The 22,921-nt window shown below is 54.8% G+C and overlaps 2 protein-coding genes across 4 annotated transcripts in view; both read right to left on the reverse strand.

The window, feature by feature from the left end:
- AIF1L (allograft inflammatory factor 1 like) overlaps positions 1-10,662 on the reverse strand; it is a 28,280-nt gene extending 17,618 nt beyond the window's left edge. The window contains exons 1-2 of one of the 2 annotated variants that reach the window (XM_003920873.4): positions 10,504-10,662; positions 10,303-10,364 (exon numbers count right to left, since the gene is read on the reverse strand). In XM_003920873.4, coding sequence (XP_003920922.1) covers positions 10,303-10,364; positions 10,504-10,534 — 93 coding nt within the window. In that variant the 5' untranslated portion in view covers positions 10,535-10,662. Of the gene's footprint in view, positions 1-4,139; positions 6,367-10,302; positions 10,365-10,503 lie in introns of those variants that run through there. The other variant, XM_010341402.3, reaches the window with a different exon arrangement.
- A 3,449-nt stretch (positions 10,663-14,111) lies between these two features.
- LAMC3 (laminin subunit gamma 3) overlaps positions 14,112-22,921 on the reverse strand; it is a 79,361-nt gene continuing 70,551 nt past the window's right edge. The window contains exons 25-28 of one of the 2 annotated variants that reach the window (XM_039461527.2): positions 22,299-22,498; positions 20,444-20,590; positions 20,249-20,348; positions 14,112-15,619 (exon numbers count right to left, since the gene is read on the reverse strand). In XM_039461527.2, the coding sequence (XP_039317461.2) occupies positions 15,369-15,619; positions 20,249-20,348; positions 20,444-20,590; positions 22,299-22,498 (698 nt within the window). In that variant the 3' untranslated portion in view covers positions 14,112-15,368. Of the gene's footprint in view, positions 15,620-15,718; positions 16,503-20,248; positions 20,349-20,443; positions 20,591-22,298; positions 22,499-22,921 lie in introns of those variants that run through there. The other variant, XM_074394614.1, reaches the window with a different exon arrangement.

Below are 22,921 nucleotides of genomic sequence, written 5' to 3' on the forward strand. Positions count from 1 at the left end.
CTTACTGAGGTTACTACACACTCTCTGCCTCCCCTGCTAGAATGTAGGTTCCACATAGCAGATGCTCAATAAACATGTGCAGGATGAGTGAAGGAGTTAAGACTCAGGTTAACTAACTTGTCCAAAACAGCAGAGCCACCAAGTGGCTGTGCGGGGATTGAGCTCCTCTGTCACTGGGGCTCCCTTCCTGCACAGTACTGGGGAGGACGTGGGTGTCAGGGGCAGCTGGGAGGAGGCAGGGCCACAGCCACAGGGTTAGCGTCGAAGTGCCCAGCATATGCTAGAAGACACTCAACAAACATCTGTTGAGGAGCCCAAGGAGGGGGGATTGCTTGAGGTCAGAAGTTTGAGGTCAGCCTGGGCAACATAGGGAGACCCCATCTCTACAAAAAATAAAAAAATTAGGCCGGGTGAGGTGGCTCATGCCTGTAATCCCAGCACTTTGGGAGGCTGAGATGGGTGGATCATAAGGTTAGGAGTTTGAGACCATCCTGACCAACATGGTGAAGCCCCATCTCTACAAAAAATAAAAAAAAATAGGCCAAGTGTGGTGGCAAGTGCCTGTAATCCCAGCTACTTGGGAGGCTGAGGTAGGAGAATTTGAATCTGGGAGGCAGAGGTTGCAGTGAGCCGAGACTGTGCTACCGCACTCCAGCCTGGGTAACAGACTGAGACCCTGTCTCAAAAGATAAATGAATAAATAAAAATTAGCTGTGCATGCCTGTGGTCCCAGCTACTTGGGAGGCTGAGGCTGGAGGACCACTTGAGCCCAGGAGGTCAAGGCTGCAGTAAGCTTTGATTGCACCACTGCACTCCAGCCCTGTCTCAAAAAAAAAAAAAAAAAAAAAATCTAAAAATATCTGTTGAATGAGTGGAGATGCCTGCCATTCAGTCCAGAGTTACTTTCTCCATACTCAGCCCTGCAACGTCAGGCAGCTTTGCAAAAGTGTGTGACTGTGTGACAGAGACTGGAGGGGCTCAGGGTTTGGACTCTCATTTTTCCTTAGAGCCAAAAATGATAAATGCAGCCAGGCGTGGTGGCTCATGCCTGTAATCCCAGCACTTTGGGAGGCTGAGACGGGTGGATCACTTGAGATCAGGAGTTCAAGACCAGGCTGGCCAACATGGTGAAACCCCATCTCTACTAAAAACACACACACCTTTAATGCCAGCTATACTCGGGAGGCTGAGGCAGGAGAATCATTTGAACCAGTGAGCTGAGATCGTACCATTGCACTCCAGCCTGAGCCATCCAGTGAGACTTTGTCTTAAAACAAAAACAAATGCTTGGATTACAAGTGACCAGGGTGGGAGAAGCAGCTGAGCCACTCATTCGTGAGCAGCCCTCGCTGGCCCTGGGCTTAGGGCAGCTGTGCTGACCATGCCTGGGCAGGGGGTGGGGGTGCCCGGTGGGCAGTGGCAGGAGCAGGACTCCACCAGCCAGGCTGCCATGGCCGCTCACACCTCCGAGCTTTAGATTCTTGGTTCCTGCTCGTGCACAGCCCACAGCTTCCTCCCTGCAGGCATCCTCCCCCAGTCCCTGCCCAATGCACAGCTACCCTGTCTATCCAGGACCCTCGGCTGCCCTGACCCTGGGTCGATAGGCAGAGGAGACAGAGACAGATACCACCCCAGGTATTTGGAGGAAAAGCAAAACAAACAAAAAAGAGGGCAAACTGGGCCGGGCACAGTGGCTGACGCCTGTGATCCCAGCACTTTGGGAGACTGAGGTGGGTGGATCACGAGGTCAGGAATTCAAGACCAGCCTGGCCAAGATAGTGAAATCCCGTCTCCACTAAAAATACGAAAAGTAGCTGGGCAAGGTGGCATGTGCCTGTAATTCCAGCTACTCGGGAGGCTGAGACAGGAGAATTACTTGAACCCTGGGGCAGAGGTTGCAGTGAGCCGAGATCACGTCATTGCACTCCAGCCTGGGCAGCAAGAGCAAAATCTGTCTCAAAAAAACAAAAAACCAAAAAGCAAAAGGCATTCTGGAGCCAGAATGCCTGAGTTTGAATCTACTTCGTGGCTGTGTGAAATTTTTTTTTGAGACAGGGTCTCGCTCTGTTGCCCAGGCTGGAGTGCAGTGGTACAATCACAGCTTACTACAACCTCGACCTCCGGGGCTCAAGCAGTCCACCCCGCTCAGCCTCCCAAAATGCTGGGATTACAGGCATGAGCCACTGCACCTGGCCGGCAAATACTAAATAAATGTTAGCGACTTGATATTTTTTTCTAACACTTCTACCCATACGATTAGCTTAGAACCCTCATAGACCCTCATAGACTATTTAACAGATTGGGAAGGAGGCTCCCTCCCTGTGGCCACTTATGATTTCTCTCTCCCCTTTCAAGGTATCCCCGTTTGACAGATGGGATAACTGAGGCCCAGAGAGGTGGCTCAGCTTTCTCAAGATTGCAAAGTTTTAGCCATTCAGGGTCTATGCCTGCCCCAAACAAGAAGGTAACCTGGCTACAGGTTTCTGGCAAAGAAAATCAATACTGGGAGTTACCTTTCCTCTTCGGCAGCTGCAGGAGGTTATTCTGGAGGCCAGGGAACCACTCTATAGCCCTCCAGGGAGATGTGGGGGTTTATTCTATCCCCATCCTCCACACACAATCTAACCCACTGTCCCCAAAGGCAAAGTTTCTCGGCTGCAGAAAGTGCTGGGGTGGGGCAGCAGCTGTGAGAGGTGCAGGGAGCCTCTGGGCTCTGCAAGTGGCTACTGACATGCTGAGGGGCAGGTCTGGAGGCCACAGTGGCCTGATCAGTTCTAGCAAAGGGTCAGGAAATGCAAGCGGGCAGGAGCTTCGGGTGACAAACAGGCAGCTGAGCCTACTTCTCAGTCCCCGGGGACCAGAGCGTCCAAGGGTGGGGCCTGGGAGGTGGCAGGCATGTTAAAATATCCACCCAACCACAGAACCAGAAGGGACTCCTCACAGCGTTCGGCTTGTCCTCCTTGTTCAATGGCTGAGGAGACCGAGGTGCCGGAAGGGACGGGCCTTGCCTGAAGTTACAATGGTTGAAAGCGTCACATCAGCTCTCTGGGCACAGGGTGTGCAGGACACAGGGACAGCTTCCCAGGGTTGCAGCTCCAGCACTTATTAGCTCTGGCTCTGGGCAGGGCCTCAGTCTCCTCTTCTATAAAGTGGGCTCATCTATAAAGTAGGATCATAGGCCAGGCATGGTGGCTCAAGCCTGTAATCCCAGTACTTTGGGAGGCCCAGGCGGGCGGATCATGAGGTCAAGAGATCGAGACCATCCTGGCCAACATAGTGAAACCCCATCTCTACTTAAAAATAAATTAGCCGGGTGTGGTGGTGCGTGCCTGTAGTCCCAGCTACTCAGGTGGTTGAGGCAGGAGAATCGCTTGAACCTGGGAGGTGGAGGTTGCAGTGAGCCAAGATGGCACCTCTGCGCTCCAGCCTGGGTGATACAGCAACTCTGTCTCAATAAATAAATAAATAAAAATGGGATCACAGTGTTATGTAGAACCTCCTCACTGAGTTGCTGTAAGGATTTTTTTTTTTTTTTCGAGTCAGGTTTTGCTCCGTTCCCAAGCCTACAGCGCAGTGGCACGAACTGCAGGGCTCACTGCTGCCTCCCTCGACCTCACAGACCCAAGCTATCCTCCCGCCCTAGTGCCTGGCCTGTGGTAAGGATGAGAGGAGTGAATTCCACAGAAAGAGACTGGCTCCCAGGACACTTGCTAAGTGTTCAAAATTATCATTAAGTCTTGGGATCATCCAAACTCAAGCCACATCGAGAGGCAGGTGTGTGCAGGGGAAGGGTGATGCCCTGAAGTCCTCCCGGCGAGCCTTGGCCCACTGGCCATCCCTCCAATGGCAAGTTTTGCTTTGTCCTCGGCCCCCCGCTGACCTGGCAGTGATGGGCCATCCAACCTGTCTGAGTGCTCCCCGACATCTCAGTCCCCGACAGCACCTGTTCACTGCCATCTTTCCTGGTCACCTACAGCCTCCGATGCTTGCCAGAGTCCCCCGAGCCCATCCCTGTCCCCAGCGAACTCCCCAAGTGCTATGCCCAGCAGGGGCTGCTTCCAAACCCATCAGAAGCTGGCAGCCCCTGCTGTGCTGCCTGCTCGCTCCTCGCTGACTTAACTCTCTTTCCGAGCTGGTACCTCTAGCACCTTCTGGCGAACCTTTGCTCCTGGCCCTCCAGGCTTGTCTTTCTGTATCAGCTGCAGCAGAATTTTGGGGTGGGCGGATATCACCATCTTGGAGGCCATCCAAGAGGCTGGTGGCTCAGGCCTTGGACAACAACTCCAAGGGCAGGAAGCACCATGCCAGGGCGTGGGGCCTCTGACGCAGCTCACAGGCTCTTAAAGGGCCAGGGCCAGGACACAGTGGTGCTGGCACCTGGGGAGTAGCAGGAGCCTGTAACGTGCACCCACAAGGACAGCGGGCTCACATTCCCCACGGCAGCCTGGGGCCTCATTCAGAGGCTGCGTCCTTGCCAACAGATGGGGCAGCTAAAGAAAAACACCCAACCAGCTACTCAATAAAGCACACCCTGCAGAAATTCCATCTCCAGCTTCCTGTGACATAGCCACACCAAGGTCATAACTGCTTGGACCTGCAGGGGACACTGAATCCTCAGAGGCTCACGTGGTCACTTATCACTAACTCCTTTATAATATATTAAGGAAGAGCAAGAGAGACAGGTGCCCGGCAATGCCAGCTGGGCACATTTACCTGGGCAGGGACAGAGTGGCACTGCCGGGTATACAGGAAAAAAGACACACCTGCATACTCACCTGGGTCAGGTCTCAGAGGTCCCCCATTGCTGGGGGACGGGCAGGGGATATATATACAACCCCTGGCAAAGATACCCAGCTTGCCCTGCCCAGTGGTCTTCCCAGTGCAGATGACACATGGTGGCTTCTGAAAAAACCATCAGGGGCCAGGCGCACTGGCTCATGCCTGCATCCCAGCACTTTGGGAGGCCGAGGTGGGTGGATCACTTGAGGTCAGGAGTTCGAGACCAGCCTGGCCAACATGGTGAAACCCCATCTTTACTAAAAATACAAAAATTAGCCGGACATGGTGATGGCTGCCTGTCATCCCATCTACTCAGGAGGTGGAGGCTCGAGAATCACTTGAACCCAGGTAGCAGAGGTTGCAGTGAGCTGAGATCATGCCACTGCACTCCAGCCTGGGCGACAGAGTGACACTCCATCTCAAAACAAAAAAACAAAAACAAGCAAACAAAAAAAATTAGGTGCCTCAATGTGACAGGGAATGCCGAGTGCCCTTCATTCGACCCAGGAAGGCTGGACTGTTGGGACGGCAGCCAGGGATCCTTATCTACATAAGCAAGAGAGGCCTGTGTCATAGCTAGGCTGCAGCCACTTGGTGGATAGGGCCAGGGTGACTGGGTCTGAATCCCAGCTCTGCCACTTCCTGTCTGGGTGACCCTGCAGGTGACTTCATCCTGCTGAGCCTCTGTTTCCTTATCTCCACAATGGGAGTCATGGTTGGGCATGGTGATGCGTGCCTGTAATCCCAGCACTCGGGGAAGCCAAGGTGGGGAGATTGCTTAAGCTCAGGAGTTCGAGACCAGCCTGGGCAACGTGGTGAAATCTGTCTCCACCCCCCCCAAAAAAAATAGCTTGGCATGGTGGTGCGTGCCCGTAGTCCCAGCTACTCAGGAGGCTGAGGCACAAGGACCACCTAAGGCCAGGAGGTCAAGACTGCAGTGAGCTGAGATCATATCACTGCACTTCAGCCTGGGCAACCCAGTGAGACCCTGTCTCAAAAAAATAATTAAAAAAAAAAAAAAAAGAGTCATGACCACCCTCGTCCCATGGGGCTGTTTACAGATTCTCACTGTGCATCTGTCTACTGGGGTGCCCTGTTTCGGGGTCAGTGAGATGACGTTCATCCACGGGCACAGAGCACAGCCACGGCTGGTTATGGTGTTAATGATATCGCCTGCTGGCCAGCTCATGTGGCAGCCCTTGCTGTCCCCTGGACTCCTTCTGCTAAGCCCCAGGACACAGGCACCCTGAGGGGCAGTGCCCCCGCTCCAGCCCTGCTGGCTTCTCTCTGTCCCTGTGGGAAGCTGGAGAAAATCTCTCCTGCTGCCATATAAGGCCATGCCCGGCTGGCCTGGGGTCACCTACCATGCCATCGGGGTGTAGGGAATGCCAGCTATGTAGGGGGAGTAGGAGGTGCCGGCCAGTTCTGCCCACTCCAGTGGTGCTGCTATGTACACACATAAACACACAGTACATCCAGCAGGAGAACCAGCCAAGCTGAGCGATTGAGAAGATAGGCTGGGTTCAAATCCAGGCTGTTTAAACCCAGCAATTTACCCAGCTTCTCTGAGTCTCATTTTCTCAAAAATTGGAACAATACCTACCTCCCTGGGTTAGAGTGAGCATTCACCAGATAATGCCCACAGACGCCTGGCACAGGACGGGCACACACCAAGTGTTCAGAAAACAACAGCGAAAACTAAAGTGAAACCAAAAAGAGGCGCATTTTCATATGGCTCCCCAAGCTCCCTTCCTCTACCAGGATCTCTAGGCCCATTCGAGGCTTCTATTTTTTCTCTTGAATCCCTTATAATAACAGTAGCTAAGGCTGGGTGTGGGGGCACATGACTATAGTCACAGCTACTCGGGAGGATGAGATGGGAGGATCGCTTGAGCTGGGGAGGTAGAGGCTGCAATGAGCCGAGATCGGGCCACTGCACCCCAGCCTGGGCAACAGAGTAAGACCCTATCTCTCTTTTTTCTTTTTTTTGAGACAGAGTCTCGCTCTGTCACCCAGGCTGGAGTGCAGTGGCACGATCTTGGCTCACGGCAACCTCCGCCCCCCTCTGCCAGAACACGGGTTCAAGTGACTCTTTGCTTCAGCCTCCTGAGTAGCTGGGATTACAGGCATGCACCACTACTCCCGGCTAATTTTTATATTTTTACTAGAGATGGGGTTTCACCATGTTGGCCAAGCTGGTCTTAAACTCCTGACCTCGTGATCCACCCGTCTCGGCCTCCCAAAGTGCTGGGATTACAGGTGTGAGCCACTGAGCCCGGCCGACCCCGTCTCTCTTAACAACCACAAAAAGCTAAAGCTGGGCCGGGCGAGGGCTCAAACCTGTAATCCTAGCACTTTGGGAGGCCTAGGTGGACACATTACCTGAGGTCAGTAGTTCGAGACCAGCCTGCCCAACACGGTGAAACCCATTTCCACTAAAAATACAAAAAATTAGCCGGGTGTGGTGGTGCACGCCTGTAGTCTCGCCTACTTGGGAGGCTGAGGCAGGAGAATCACTTGAATCCAGGAGGCAGAGGTTGCAGCGAGCCAAGATCGTGCCACTGCACTCCAGCCTGGGTGACAGCGTCAGACTCTGTCTCAAAAAAAAAAAAAGCTAAGGCTGAGCTACTCTGCTCCTCTGGAAGCTGCCCACACCGAGGGAGGAGAAAGGCCCCAAAGGGAACTAGGTGTTGGCCCAGAGAAGCCCCTGGATCTGCAGGCCAAGCTGGGCTGTGCCCAGGCAGCAGGCATGGCAGTGCCCAAGCTGCCTGGTACAGAAGCAGGGACTCTTTGGCGGTGAGTTGAGAAGCCCAATCCTGGGCTTAGCCCAGGCCCCCAGAATCCACACTCTAGTGGGGTGGCGAAGCTGCACCCGAGAGGAAGGCAGTCCGGGCTGCCAGCAAAGTTCTGCCTAAAATCCACCCACCTCAAGGTCTCTCCACTGCAGCCATGGCTGTGAGTGAACCAGATTCAGACTCCCACACAGAGCGACTCCCCCACCACCTGCAAAGAGCTCCCATCCACTTCCATTGGCTAATTCTTGCAAGGACTCCAGGAAGAGCAGAGATCCCTGCTCCCATTTCAGGCCGGGGAAGACGAGGCTTTGCGGGGCTGAGCAACCAGCATGAGCCACGGCAGCATCTTCCACTCCCTGTAGCTTGAGGCCACCAATAAAAAAAAACTGTCCTGATAACTGTAAGGACCGCAGCCAGCTCTCCTGGGTGCTTTACATAGATTGCCTCACTGAAAAATCGCAACCACCATTATCTTTTTGGAGAAGGAGGCTCAGAGAGGCGAAGTGGCTTGCCTAAGATCACAGATCAGTGCTTGCAGGCACCTCATGACTGAACTGGTGGGGCCACCCTGCTCCACTGTGGCGGAGAAGCACTCAAGCTTCCCGTGTGATACTGGCACCACCTTCCCACAGGGCCCCAGATCCTGGGCCTCAGCAGCCCAGTAGCAGCTGGGCTCACCTGCTGGGTCTCAGAACAGCATCTTAGCAGGGGAAGGACGCTGGGTTGCAAGCTCTGTCACTGGCTTCTGTGTGGCCTTGGGTCAGCTGCTTGCCCTCTCTGGGCACTGTCCTGAGGTGGTTAGACCACAGCACCTTCCTGCTCACTTCCCCTAGTCCCAGTGCTGCCCAGATAAGCCCCCGATAGCTGTAGTCCCTCCCCTTTCTAAGCCAAGCCAGTCCACTTCCCAAAGCAACCCTGGAGCTGCCCCCACCCTCCATCCACCTCCCCAAGGGCGAGGTTGAAACGGAAAGTCCCCCGCACTCTCAGCTCTTCTGGCTTGTCCAACTGTGGTCACCTCATCCCCATCTCCAGCTGTCTCTGGCTCAGGGTCTGCTGGCTGTGGGTGGATCCAGCTGGCTCAGAACCTGCCTGGTCGAGTGACCCAGAGGGCTATATGAGGTCAGGGTCCCAGCCTTCTGTCCAGAGGGCCAGAGCAGCCAAACCCCAGACTGGGTTGGCACACAGTGAACTGGAAAGGAACCCAGCAGGGACCTTAGACCCGTGAGCACCCCAGCCAGATGTCCAGGCAACCTTCCAGCTGACTTCAAGGTGCCCCCAGAAGGCAGGGTGAGGGTGGCGGTGAGGAGGCCAGAGCTTACCTGGAGGGAGGAACCCTGAGGTCCCCAGAGCCCTGTAGCTGGGGACTGAATGGGAGTCCTGTGGCCAGAGGATGGAAAACAGACAGGCTGCCCACATCCAAGCAGTCCAAGGAAACCAAGGGGGAACCAAGACCGCACGCTGCCGGCAAGAGGCAATATCACGGCCGGGCCCCAGGCTCTGGACTCGCCTCCCACAGCCTTCAAGGGCTCTGCTGACCTCACCAGTGGTCCACTTCCAGACTCTCCACTGGGCTTAGACCGTTGGTGTCCAGGGGTCCAGGGGAGCCCGCAGGAGGAATGCCAAGCCTTGTTTCAGCGGGTATGACTCTGCCACCGGTTAAGAAGAAAACTGGGAGACATCCATCTCAGGAAATCATGCTAGTTCTCTGGGCGCTTCTTGAATGCTGGGTGCTGGACCACGCAGGCTACATGCCTTCCCTCTCTGAGCCCGCACAATGCCCTGCTTGGAGATGAGAGGCCCTTTGCTGAGAACCACAGAGCTGGCACACAACGGAGGCCAGATCTGAGCTCAGGTCTAGCAGAACTTTAAAGCCACTGGCTGCACTGCCCTTGAGCATTGGCCAACCCAGACAGGTCCTGACATTGTTCCTTATCTTCTAGAATCTAAGCAAATTTATGGAGCTTTCACTGGGCGCCTGGCAACAGCAGGCAGGATTTCTTCCGAGAAATCCACCAGGACCAGCAAGAAAAGTATCAAGTCCATTCGACGGGATGGGGCAACCTCTCCTGAAAGCTGGAGTGAAGAGGAGTGATGTGTTTGGTGTGGCCGAGAAGCAGGAGACCATGGGAAACTGCCAGGATCTTTAGCCCATCAGAGTCTTCTATTTGTACTCTTGAATACCTTATAATAACAATAGCTAAGGCCAGGCGTGGGGGCGTGTGCCTGTAGTCCCAGCTACTCAGGAGGATGAGGCGGGAGCATTGCTTGAACCCCGGAGGTGGAGACTGCAATGAGCCGAGATTGGGCCACTGCACTCCAGCCTGGGCGACAGACCAGCTAATGACCCCGAGCCTGTGTTCTGAGTTGGAGCGATCACTGGCCTGGGGCTCTTCCCGCGCCAAATTCTAGGGCTACTCCCAAGCGGGCTTGCAGGGAGCCCCGGAGCCGGCTGGCATCCGAGCTCCTGACCCGGCCCCACCTCCCCAGTCCTCAGTTGCAAGTGTAACAACTTGCAACCCGAGACGCCGGGACCGGAGGCGGGAGGCGGAGGCGGACCTACCTGGAGTCGGAGGCGACGGGATGGGGGCAGAGGGAGGCACCTGGGGGAAGCTCGGGGGAAAGAGAGGAAGAGGGTATATCTGGAGTCAGGCACGGCCTCGCGGATGGAGGTGGCACCCGCACAGCGCGCGGCTCGGGACTAGAGCGCTGCCCGGGGCGCGGCGCTTACCCGGTTGATCTCGGCCAGCCTCCTCTCCTGCTGGGCTTTGAGCAAGCCGAACGCCTTCCCTCCTGGAGGAGACAAAGAGGCGGCCCGGGAAGCGGGGTCCTCTCTGGGCCACGCGCCCCCGTCCCCGCCCGGTTCCCGCGCGGTGGACCCCGTGGTCCGCCAGGCGCGCACAGGTGGTGGCCCCGGGACAGCGACACCTACCTTGGAACCTGTTGCTGAGCGCGACCGACATGGCGAGCGCAGGGCTCCCGCCACCTCCAGGCTTCGCGGACTCGGCGAGGGACGGGGAGGAGGCACAGTCGCCTGGTCCGAGCTCCGGCTGGCTGCGTGTGGCCGCGGGACCGAGGGGCGGAGGGACGGCGCTGGCGGCCGACACACCCCTCCCTCCGCTGCCGGCCCCTCCCTCCGTCCCTCCGGCCCGTCCCTTCCCTCCCCTCCCACCTCCTTGTCCGCGGGCATCAAAGCCGCTATTATGCGGGACGCGGAGCCCGCCGGCCGCCCCTCTGCTGGAGGACGGGGAAAGCGCATAGCGCGGGCCGGCCGCGCCCCTCTTCTCTGCCCCTCTCGGGACCTCAGCGAGTCCCTGCCACAGAAATGAGATGCGAGGATCTTAGCATGAACTTCCTGGGGTGGTTGAGAGGACCTAGTGCCGCCGGGGAGTCAGCAGCGCTCAAACAACAGGACTGCTGCGACAACAGTGGCCCGTCAAAGCAACTGGAATGAATTCGTGTCTTGTTAATAAAACCATTTCTTGGGCAGTCACTATGGAACAGATTTCCTGGGCACTGACAGGCACTGTGCACTGTGTACCAGTTACTTCATACTCAAAACTCCATGAACTAGGACTCGGCATTCCCATTTCCAGAAGAGAAAAGTCAGGAAGCTGGACCTGGGGCGCAAGGCCACCAGGATGACAAACCAGCCCATGACTCCAAGAGTAGCGAAGCTCAGGGCACAGGTCTGGGTACCTGTGGCCAGGGTGACCGTCAAATCTAGTGTCCAAATCAGGACAGCCAGAGTGAAGGGGGTACTCCTCATCATGATGCTGGGCCACAGGTGTAGATGGGCGCTGTCCTGGGCAGATAGCACTGGGAATGGTCCCACCGTGCACACCCAGCGGGCCTCCTCAGGATTATACCCAGGAAGTCTCCTTCCCAATAGACATCTCCATCAGACTCCTAGGTTTGGGACCCTGAAATAATCTTTTTTTTTTTTTTTTTTTTTTTTTTTTTGACAGAGTCTCACTCTGTTGCCTGGAGCTGGAATACAGCGGCTCCATCTCGGCTCACTGCAACCTCCGCCTCCAGGGTTCAAATGATTCTTCTGCCTCAGCCTCCAAATAGCTGGGACTAGAGTTACACACCACTACATCTGGCTAATGTTTGTATTTTTAGTAGAGATGGAGTTTCGCCATGTTAGCCAGGCTGGTCTTGAACTCCTGACCTAAGATAATCTGCCTGCCTCGGCCTCCCAAAGTGCTGGGATTACAGGCGTGAGCCACGTCGCCCAGGTGAGATCATCATTTTTTCTGTGGCTGTCCCTGGGGAGGGAAATGGCCAGTGAGGAGCTGGGCAGAATGGAATGGGGCTGAGGTCAGGGCAGCAGTCCAGGGGGCAGGCCCCTCCTCCCCAGCATGACCAGCTCCTGCCTCTCCTAGATGATGGTCCTCTGTCCATTTACCCAAGGATTTGGATTTGGCCAAGCTGCATGACCTTGGACGAGGCACTTGGCCTGCTGAGCTTCAGGCCCCGATCTTCAGAATGAAGTAATCCAGAACTCACTAAGCAGGGGCTTTTGTAACTTGGATGCCTTGCTGGATGGTTTAAGCAGAGAGTAGAACTTACTGTTACCACCCTTGGTTGATGGGAGCTGACTTAGGACAGAGCCCTCATAATGCACTTCCCCCTCCAGGCTCCAGCAGCCTGTTGCCCTGGCCAGTTGGGCTGGTTGGCCCCAGTCAGCCATCCCGCAGGGCAAGGGCCACCCCACCTTCTCCTGCTCAACTGCTGGACTGCATTGCTAGCCAGATGTTCAACAGCTGCCGCATTCCACCTGGCAGCGGCCCCACCTCTGAGGCCGGAGAGTAGATCAGCACATGCACCAGGCATGATCAGACTGCGTGAGTCACAAGATGTCAGGCCCAAGTGCTCCACCCGTCGGGGATACTGGGACTGGGCTTCGAGGGACCCACAGCTTGTGTGGGTAATGGCTGAATGCCAAGAGCAGGTAGCAGGGCGACTGTGTGCTGCCAGCGGAGAAAGTGGAGGGAGGAGCGAGGGGGACATCAGACCCTATCCCAGAGATCTTGGAAGAACCCCATCTTCTCGACATCATTTACACCAGACGCCAATCACCAGACTCGCTGTGCAGCAGCAGCTCCCCAGCCTTCAGCCTCTCTACCTCTGCCCAGGCATCTACCGAGTCACTCTCTAGTTCAGCTTAATCACGCCAATCCCCCACCATAGCCTTGATTTTATAGTTTTCCGTGGCAGAGCACGCCTCTGCTCTGAACACCGTCTCCCATTAGGTTGGGGGGAGCAGCACCCATCATAATTATGTGGCCTTGGATCCAGAGATCCTCATTATCCTCATCAGGGATTGGGGGGACTTCACCTAAGCCGAGAAGCCGGAATCAGGACAGAGTCACCAGCTTGTCTCTTGCAAGCACTGGATCTGATGACAGGTACACCTGGGGCCATCAAGGGGGATGTCGGTTGGGGTGGGTGTCCACTCCCATTGGGCACAAGCAAAGAAAGCCACTTTGCAAAGAGAAAAGAATGGGCCAGGTGCAGTGGCTCACACCTGTAATCCCAGCACTTTGGGATGCCGAGATGGGTGGATCACCTGAGTTCAGGAGTTCGAGACCAGCCTGACCAACATGGTGAAACCCTGTCTCTTCTAAATATACAAAAATTAGTGGGGTGTGGTAGTGTGCATCGGTAGTCCCAGCTACTTGGGAGGCTGAGGCAGGACAATCGCTTGAACCCAGGAGGCAGAGGTTGCAGCAAGCTGAGATCGTGCCACTGCACTCCAGCCTGGGTGACACAGTGAGACTCCATCTCAAAAAATAATAATAAATGAAGAGAAAAGAAAGAAGCAGACACAGGAGAGGAGAGCAAGAAGAGGCGGGAGGGAGGAAGAGGGAAGCCAGTCTGTCTCAGGCTCTCCTCCCTAGGCTATCTCCAACGCCTGGCCGCCTTTTCTACCCCAGGCTTCCAAGTGACCCTCCCAACACCCCTTTTCTGCTGAAACCACCTCCGGAGGGGTTTGAGGCTTGGGGCCAAGAACCCTAAGTGAGCAGCTCCAACATCCCACCCCATTCCACCTGGGTTCCTGGAGTGACGAGAGCCGGCCAAGCCCCCACCCTGCGGGCCTGGACTGTTGTCCGCCCTCTTGCCTGGACTGCTTCCCCTTCTACCTCCCCACCTTTCAAGGCCTGACCCACACCCTTCCCGTCCCTGATGGTGCCCCTCCCTGCTCCTCGCCGTCCTCACACTTGGCTGTGAGTTCATCTCCAGCCTGAAGCAGAGGTCAGCTGAGGGCCTCTCTGCACCTCACCCCTCCCACTCCCCAGTTCCTAGGCTTTGTGTGGTAAGTGCCTAAGAGGAGAAGGTAGGTATCTGTGGCCACAGGACCCCAGCGAATCCCTCTAATGGACGTACTGGCCCAGCCATGAGCTCAGCTTTTGCTACCTTCCTGCCGATGTCCAGTCCACACACTGGCCACCTACCAGGTGTGTGATGTGAGTACCCACAGCCAGGGCCATGGCTGGCTGCCCACCAGCAGGGAGGATGAGGGGCACTGTCCTGCCCAGTAAAAGGGTCCTTTATTTCCACGTTAAACAGAATCGGTCTGTGCTGCTGCCCCACCCCTGCCCCTGTCAGGGAAGCCGTGGGTAGGGGCTGGAGCCACAGAGGCGTCTGTCTTCCCAATGCCAAGGCCTTGCGGTCTGCTGGAAGAGGGCCTGGAAGAGGGGAGGGGTGCCAAGAGGAAATGCCGAGAAGTCCAGGGCTCGAGGGCCTGGCCACAGGGCGATTCCCAGGCAGGACAGACTGGAATGGCAGCCAGGTTTCCACACCCCTGTGACCTCCGTGACACGTGCTGCTGCAGGGCTGGTTTGGGAAGCGTCAATTAAGGGTCAGCTGGGTTGCTGGGGGCACAAAGGGGCGCTCCTGATGGCCTGAGCCCCCTGACCTCGGTGCTCTTGGGCTGGCTCTTGGGATCGATCACAGGCTGAAGTGAGTACAGGCCAGCGCAGGCCATTCCCTCGGGGTGTCTGGTGCAGTCCCAGGACCCTGAGAGGGAAGGATCCGGTGAAGCCCATGACACCCCCACCAGCAGTGGACCTTGCTCTAGCCAGACTAGCAGGCCTGGCCATGGCCTCAGGGCTCTCTGGGCCTCAGGTTCCACTGCTGAGAACCCTCCCAGAATCTTGCATTTCTTGGCCTGTTGGTCTCCTGGCTGTGTGGAGCTGTGGGGCGTGCATGCAGGGACAGATGTCAGGCAGCCGTCATGAAACAGCGCAGCCATCTCTGGAACTGGGGGCTTCGGCTCTTGCTGACCGCTTGATCTCTGCAGATCTGCTGAGATCTCCCTGTGGTCTGGAGTGAATGGATGTTGGCACCCCAGGGTATCTCCTGTAACAACCTCCCCAGCACCCAGAGGGTGCCTAGCGCACAGGTGGCTCTCCCAGCAGCTGCAGACTGTCATGTGTGTGGACAGTAAGCTGTGGACTGGATGGACTGGACTTGAAAATGTGTGGGTCTTACACAGACATGCACCCTCACGTGTGTATGTGTTATTGACGCCAGAGTGTGCCTATTTATGCATGCGCAGGGGTGGGAGTGTGCACCGACGCCCAGGTGAATTGACTGCGCACACTCAGTCCTCTGGCAGGGAAGAAGCCACAGACAGACTCAGCAGGGAGTGTGACTATTCGCTTGGGATCGAGTCCACAGCAGCCAGCTCCAGGGTGCGCTGGTATGGGCACACCTGTGGGGTAGTGTCCACGCCCCGGGTCATGTAAACAGCAGGTGGGGAGTGTGTGCCGTGGGTCTGGGCAGCCCTCACTGCCAGCTGGCACAGTTCTCGGGCAGGCTGTGCAGAATGGCCTCCAGGTTCTGTTTGTCGGCACGGATCTCGGCGAGGCCGCTCTCAAAGTCCTGGATCTGCAGCTCCTGATGCTCAGATTCCTGCTCCAACAGCCTCAGTTTCCTCTGCAGGCCCCCCTGGGAGCCCAGCTGCAGCCTCAGGCGTTCCAGAGCCAACTGAGTCTCGTTCAGGGCCTGGGCTGGGGCTTGATGGTCATCCAGCGACCCTGTGGTGGGGCACAAACAGCCTCCCTGTGAGCTGGCAGCCCTGCGGGCCTCAGGGCACCCCCCCATCCCCTGAGCCTCTCCTCAGCTCAGGCCTCCCAGGATTCCAACGGCCCACCATCCACCAGGGAAAGACAGGGACCCAGAGGCTGTGAGGTGGCTGAGGGCCCATGCCTCCCAGTGGGCCCAAGAAAAGACTGGAACATCCCCCTGGGTGGCACATTTTTGTTGATGGTTTTAATACTACTGTTTAAAAAAAATGAAGGCCTTAGGTGAGTCCTCTCTGAGTCTCAGTTTTCTCATCTACAAAACAGCACGTGAGAGAGGCCCCTGTGATTTTCACCGGCTGGAACGTGCTAGCTCAATTCACTGACAGCACACATTTACAGATGCTGCCTGTGTGCCTGGATGTGGGCAGCCCCTGCAGCAAATCACAGGGTCTCTGGCTTTAGAGCGAGAGGCTGGGAGGCAGCTGGAGCAGGGACCGCAGGCCTGGAAGGCAGGCAGCGGGGTCTTAGCTCTGGCCTCTGCATGTCTTCGCTCTGTTCCCTGGGGTTAAGGACTTCTTGGTATCTTCCCAAGCATCAACACCAATCCTAACCCTGACCCTAAGTCTGGGGTCAGGTGATGATAGCCTGTGATCTAGCACTTTGGGAGGCTGAGGCGGACAGATCACCTGAGGTCGGAAGTTTGAGACCAGCCTGATCAACACGGAGAAACCCCGTCTCTACTAAAAACAAAATTAGCCAGGTGTGGTGGCACATGCCTGTAATTCCAGCTACTTGGGAGTCTGAGGCAGGAGAATCGCTTGAACCTCGGAAGTGGAGGTTGTGGTGAGCTGAGATCGTGCCACTGCACTCCAGTCTGGGCAACAAGGGCAAAACTCTGTCTCAAAAAAAAAAAAAAAAAAAAAAAAGAACTGCTAGCAATGGTTATGGAGTCGAATCTGCAGGCTTACTCTCCCATCTAGTCCTTGTCACCTTGTCACTAAGTGTAACATTTAACTGAAAGACACAGTTCAGCCAGGTGGGAGAGTGATGGAAATGAGGAGGTAAGTCCCAAGTGGCTGCTTCTTCCTTTGTTTTTTTGAGACAGAGTCTCACTCTGTCACCCAGGCTGGAGTGCTGTGGCACAATGTCAGCTCACTGCAACCTCTGCCTCCTGGGTTCAAGTGACTCTCCTGCCTCAACCTCTGAGTAGCTGGGATTACAGGCCTGCACCATCACGCCTGGCTAATTTTTGTATTTATTTGTTTATTGAGACAGAGTCTCACTTTGTTGCCCAGGCTGGAGTGCGGTGGTGTGATCTCAGCTTAATGTAGCCTCCGCCTCTTTGGTTGACGCAATTCTCCCACTTCAGCCTCCCAAGTATCTAGGATTACAGGCACCCAGCTAATATTTTGCATTTTTAGTAGAGATAGGTTTCACCATGCTGACCAGACTGGTATAGAACTCCTGACCTCAGGTGATCTGCCTGCCTTGGTCTCCCGAAGTGCTGGGATTATAGGTGTGAGCCACCGTGTCCAGTCCCAAGTGGCTGCTTCTAACCCCACAGGATTCCACTGGGCCCCATGGCTCCCTGAGGCCCTGGATTTCCTGCACAGGCAGCTGAGAGCCAGGGTACAAGAGAAGGCAGAGGGGAGCCCAGGCCCTGCTGATCTGGGCAGCCCTCAGGAGGCCCCACTGCCCACAGCCAAGTCCAAACAGCCTGGCCTTCAAAGAGATTCAGAAATGAGTTACAGGCCCCACTCTACCTGCCCAGGCCGCCTAGGGCTCCTGGAGCAGGGGCCAGGTGTGTGCTGTTCATTCTGCATCCCCGTATGAAGCACGGGGCTGACACAGAGTGACAAGTGAATGAATGATAGTGACAATGCAGGAATGGTTGAAGAGAGTGTCTGCTCCATGACAGGGCCATTGGGTGTCAACCAATGGCTACCTGCATGCGCTCTGAGTCACTTGGACCCGCAGGCGAGCCACAGCTTCCCCACCGATTGGCTGTGGGACCCTGGGCACATTATCTAACCTCTCTGTGCTAGGCTGGGTGTAGTGGCTCTCTCTCATAATCTTAGCACTTTGGGAACCTGAGGTGGGAGCATCCCTTGAGGCCAGGAGTTCAACACCAGCTTGGTTAACATAAGGAGACACTGTCTCTACAAAAAACAAATAAAAATAAAAAATAAAAATAAACTCTCCACACCTCAGTTTCCTCATCTGCAAAACGGCAAAAGAGTAAACTGTCCCTGCATTAAAAACTTGGTATGAGCCGGGCGCGGTGGCTCAAGCCTGTAATCCCAGCACTTTGGGAGGCCGAGGCGGGTGGATCACAAGGTTGAGAGATTGAGACCATCCTGGTCAACATGGTGAAACTCCGTCTCTACTAAAAATACAAAAAGAATTAGCTGGGCCTGGTGGTGCGTGCCTGTAATCCCAGCTACTCAGGAGGCTGGGGCAGGAGAATTGCTTGAACCCAGGAGGCGGAGGTTGCGGTGAGCCGAGACGCGCCATTGCACTCCAGCCTGGGTAACAAGAGCGAAACTCCGTCTCAAAAAACAAAACAAAACAAAACAAAACAAAACAAAACAAAAAAACTTGGTATGAAAATTCTGTAAGATGACATGTGTGAATAGCTTAGTGTGGGCCTGCATGCTGGCACCGGTGAATCTTGATGACTTTCTGCTAAGTGAAATAAGTCCGTCAAAAGAGGAAAAATAAGGCCAGGCATAGTGGCTCATGCTTGTGATCCCAGCACTTTGGGAGGCCAAGGCAGGAGGTTCACTTGAGCCCAGGAGTTCAAGACCAGCCTGGGCAACATAGGGAACATATGTTTTTGTCTCAACAACAAAAATTAGCAGTGTATGGTGGTACGTGCCTATGGTCCCAGCTACTTTGAAGACTGAAGTGAAGGATTGCTTGAGCCCAGGAGTCTGAGACTGCAGTGAGCCACCATTGCGCCACTGCACTCCAGCCTGGGCAACAGAGCAAGATCCTGTCTCTAAAAAAAAATTTTTTAAGTACAAATACTGTATGATTCCAGTTATATGAGATCCCCAGAGTAGCCAAATTCTTTTTTTTGAGACAGAGTCTCACTCAGTCACCCAGGCTGGAGTGCAGCGGCACGATCTTGGCTCACTGCAACCTCCGCCTCTCAGGTTAAAGCTTTTCTCCTGCCTCAGCATTCCGTGTAGCTGAGATTACAAGCATTGTGCCACCATGCCTGGCTATTTTTTTTTTTTTTTTTTTTTTGTATTTTTAGAAAAGACAGGCTTTCATCATATTCATTAGGCTGGTCTCAAACTCCTGATCGCAAATGATCCGCCTGCCTCGCTCAGCCTCTCAAAGTGCTGGGATTACAGGCGTGAGCCACCGTGTCTGGCCCAGAGTAGTCAAATTCACAGAGACAAAAGTAGAATGGTGGCTGCTGGGGCTGGGGGAGGGAAATGGGGAGTTAGTGTTTCTGGAGGACAGAGCTTAAGCTGGAGATGATGAAAGAGCTCCAGAGATGGGTACACAGCAATGAATGTACTCGATGCTGCTGAACTGTACACTTCAAAATGGTTAACATAGAAAATATTGGCCGGGCACAGTGGCTCACGCCTGTAATCCCAGCACTTTGGGAAGCTGAGGCAGGTAGATCATGAGGTCAGGAGATTGAGACCATCCTGGTTAACATGGTGAAACTCTGCCTCTACTAAAAATACAAAAAATTAGCTGGGCGTGGTGGCACGTGCCTATAGTCCCAGCTGCTCCGGAGGCTGAGGCAGGAGAATTGCTTGAACATGGGAGGCAGAGGTTGCAGTGAGCCGAGATTGCACCACTGCACTCCAGCCTAGGTGACAGATTGAGAATCTATCTAGAAAAAAAAAAAAAAAAGAAAGAAAATATTATGTGTCTTTTAAAATTTGAAAAAACACATGCTGTTCTTTTTGGCTCAACTGCCTTGTCTGCTGTCTCCCCAACACCGGGCTTCTGCGACCTTCATGTCTTGGGAGGTGCTGTTCCCTTCATTCAAATCCCTCCTTGCTAAGGCCCATCTTGAATCTAATCTCCTTCCTACGAGCTGCTATTTCCTCACTCTTCACATACACCATGCACTGTGGTAAGAGCTTTCTAAATCACCCCACGGCGACTCCCATTTTCCAGATGGGGGATCTGCAGCTCAGAGAGGTGGTGTGACTTGCCCAAGGTCTAATGGCCAAGGAAGGGACAGAGCCAGACCTGACTCTTGGTCTGATTCCAAACCAGCACCTGACGCCACACTTCCTGCTGTGACAGTCTTTCTTCTCCTGAGTCCTCATCCCCCGAGGGCTGACCTGCTCACCCCGTGCCTGTAGGTGTTCTTGCCAATGGTGAGTTTTCTGTGTGACCCCCTGCTCTGCCTCCAAGAATACAGGCCTCTGGAGGCACAAAGAGTTACTCAAAGTGAATTCACTTTTAGACACCCACCCTGTCTCACATGGCATAGGGGCCTGGGCGTGGTTACAAACGCTTGTGATTGAACATAAAGATGGGGCTGTGGGAAGCATGGAGGTAAGGACAGGGAGGAAATCTCCCCCAGGACTGGAGCTCACAGGAAGATCCTAGAGGTGCCCCAGGGAGCCAGGGGTTCAGAGGCCAGCCCTGGGGTCTCCTTACCCAGCCTGGCAAGGAGCTCTGCCAGGGCCTCGATGTCCTTCTCGAGGGAGATGCGTGATTCCTGGATCTGCTGCTCCATCTCGCTCAGCCCAGCACCCACCTTCCAGAGGGAGGAGGGAGAAACAGCTTGAGTGGCGCCCCCACCCTTGCTGCTGGGGGCAGGAGGCGATGGGGTGGGGGCCCTGGCACACGTACCCGTTCAGCTTCCTCCAGCTCCTGTCTGCGTGCTTCAGATGCCAGCACCTGCTGGGATGCCTGTTGGAGCATGGCCTGCGTCTGGCTGGTGAGCTGGCTGGCACGGTGGTGCCCCTGTTTCCCCTCCCTCAGCAAGGCCTTGGCGAGCTATGGGGTGGGCGGCAGTGGAGGAAGAAGAGGTGAGTGCCATAAGTCCTTTTGCAGGTAAATAGCTCTTATGGCAAGAATGCCAAGCAGTCGCCTGCACCAGGCTGATCCTTCATGCATGCATGCATGCAACGAATATGTACGGAATGCAGGCTAGGTAGTGGGCACAGTGCACACTGCTGGATACCACCTGTTTCTCTCAGGAGGAGAAATTCCAACTATTTTACAGATGAAGAAACAGAGGCACAGGGTGTTGGAGGGGCTGGCCAAAGCCCAAGTATCATGAGAAGAAGTCAAGCCTGGGGACCCCAACTGCAAATCTGGCACGTTCTCTAGGCGCCATAAAGACAGTTTGCTTGGTGTGTGAGTAACAGAGCCAGGAACAGAGGTGGGGAAATAGGCATTCATTAGAATTTGGCACCAATTTTAGGCTGGGGCAGTGGCTCATGCCTGTAATCCCAGCACTTTGGGAGGCCAAGGGGGTGGATCACCTGAGGTCAGGAGATCGAGACCATCCTGGCCAACATGGTGAAACCCCGTCTCTACTAAAAATACAAAATTAGCTGGGTGTGGTGCCGCATGTCTGTACTCCCAGCTACCTGGGAGGCTGAGGCAGGAGAATCGCTGGAACCCAGGAGGTGGAGGTTGCAGTGAGCGGAGATCATGCCGTTGCACTCTAGCCTGGGCGACTGATCAAGGCTCCGTCTCAAAAAAAAAAAAAAAAAAAAAAAAAAAAAAAAATTAAGCCAGGTGCAGTGGCTCACACCTGTAATCCCAGCACTTTGGGAAGCCAAGGCAGATGGATTACCTTAGGTCAGGAGTTTGAGACCACCTGGTCAACATGGTGAAACCTCACTTTACTAAAAATACAAGAATTAGCTGGGTATGGTGGAGCACACCTATAATCCCAGCCACTCTGGAAGCTGTGGCAGGAGAATCACTTGAACCCAGGAGGCGGACGTTGCAGTGAACTGCGATTGCACCACTGCGCTCCAGCCTGGGCCACAGAGTAAGACTCTGTCTTAAAAAATTATAGAAACAGGCTGGGAATGATGGCTCATGCCTGTATCCCAGCACTTTGGGAGGCCGAGGTGGGCAGATCACGAGGTCAAGAGATCAAAACCATTCTGGCCAACATGCTGAAACCCCCTCTCTACTAAAAAATACAAAAATTAGCTGGGCATGGTGGTGCGCGCCTGTAGTCCCAGCTACTCGGGAGGCTGAGGCAAGAGAATTGCTTGAATCCGGAAGGCGGAGGTTGCAGTGAGCTGAGATGGTGCCACTGCACTCTAGCATGGCGCCTGGTGACAGAGCAAGACTGTCTCAAAAAAAAAAAAAAAAAAAATTACAGAAACAAAAAAATTTAAAAAAGAAAGACAGGCGAAATAAATAAATGCAAACTTAAAGATAACAAAAGAGAAAAGAAAAACCTAGAAGTTTAGGCAGAAAAGCCAAACAGACCCAGGTGTGAGTCCTGGTTAAGTCCATGAGCCTGGCTGTGCCTCAGTGTCCTCACCTGTACAATGGGACAGCAACGACACCTATTTCATGAGGAACCCACAGGCGCACCTGGAGTCCCTGAGCTAAGTGCCTGGGCCCACTGAGCAGTGAGTGCGGAGGAGTCAGCACGGATGTTGGGAAGAGGCCTACGGAAGGGTGGTCCCTCCGGAAGGCAGGAGGCCGCTATTGTCACAGCCAGAGCCCTGACCTTGGCATTGTCCTTGGCCAACACCTCTGCTTCCCTGCCCTTCTTCTTGGCACTGGAGGAAAGAGGGGTTGCGTTTCCCAACATCCTCTCCGCCTGCTTGGTCTTCTTTCCCGTGTCTGCAAGCAGCCTGTCCCTGATGGAGTCTGCCTTCCTCTGCAGAGCCGCCTGGTCCTTGGGCCGAGGAAACTGCAGCTTCATTCCTGCAAACCGGGCTGAGGCTGGGTCAGGAGAACCGGGCTCATGCCTCCAGCTCCTCCCAGGCAGCCACTGGCAGAGCTGCCTGGCTGGCCATAGACCCTTGGACAACGGGTGGAGGTTCGAGGTGCCTGAAAGCTGCGTATCACCTTCTCAGACTCATCCAGGAGAAAACGAAAGCAAGTGAGACATAGACATACGGCCTGGGGAATTTCCAGATGCATATTCTACGAGGATGTCTATTACATGGTGGTCAATGCTGGGGCCAGTGGTGGGGGCTAGCACAGTCCACAGCTCAGTCCGCTTAGCTCGGCATTTTCATGTACCGCCTATGTCTAAACAATAGGCAGTCTATAGTGACCGGTAAATCAACAAATGGATCCTTACCATGGAAAACCCAGAGTCCAATGTAACTGGAGGGATGAGGA

The sequence above is a fragment of the Saimiri boliviensis genome, chromosome 2, assembly GCF_048565385.1.
Source record: "Saimiri boliviensis isolate mSaiBol1 chromosome 2, mSaiBol1.pri, whole genome shotgun sequence".
Lineage (NCBI taxonomy): Eukaryota > Metazoa > Chordata > Mammalia > Primates > Cebidae > Saimiri > Saimiri boliviensis.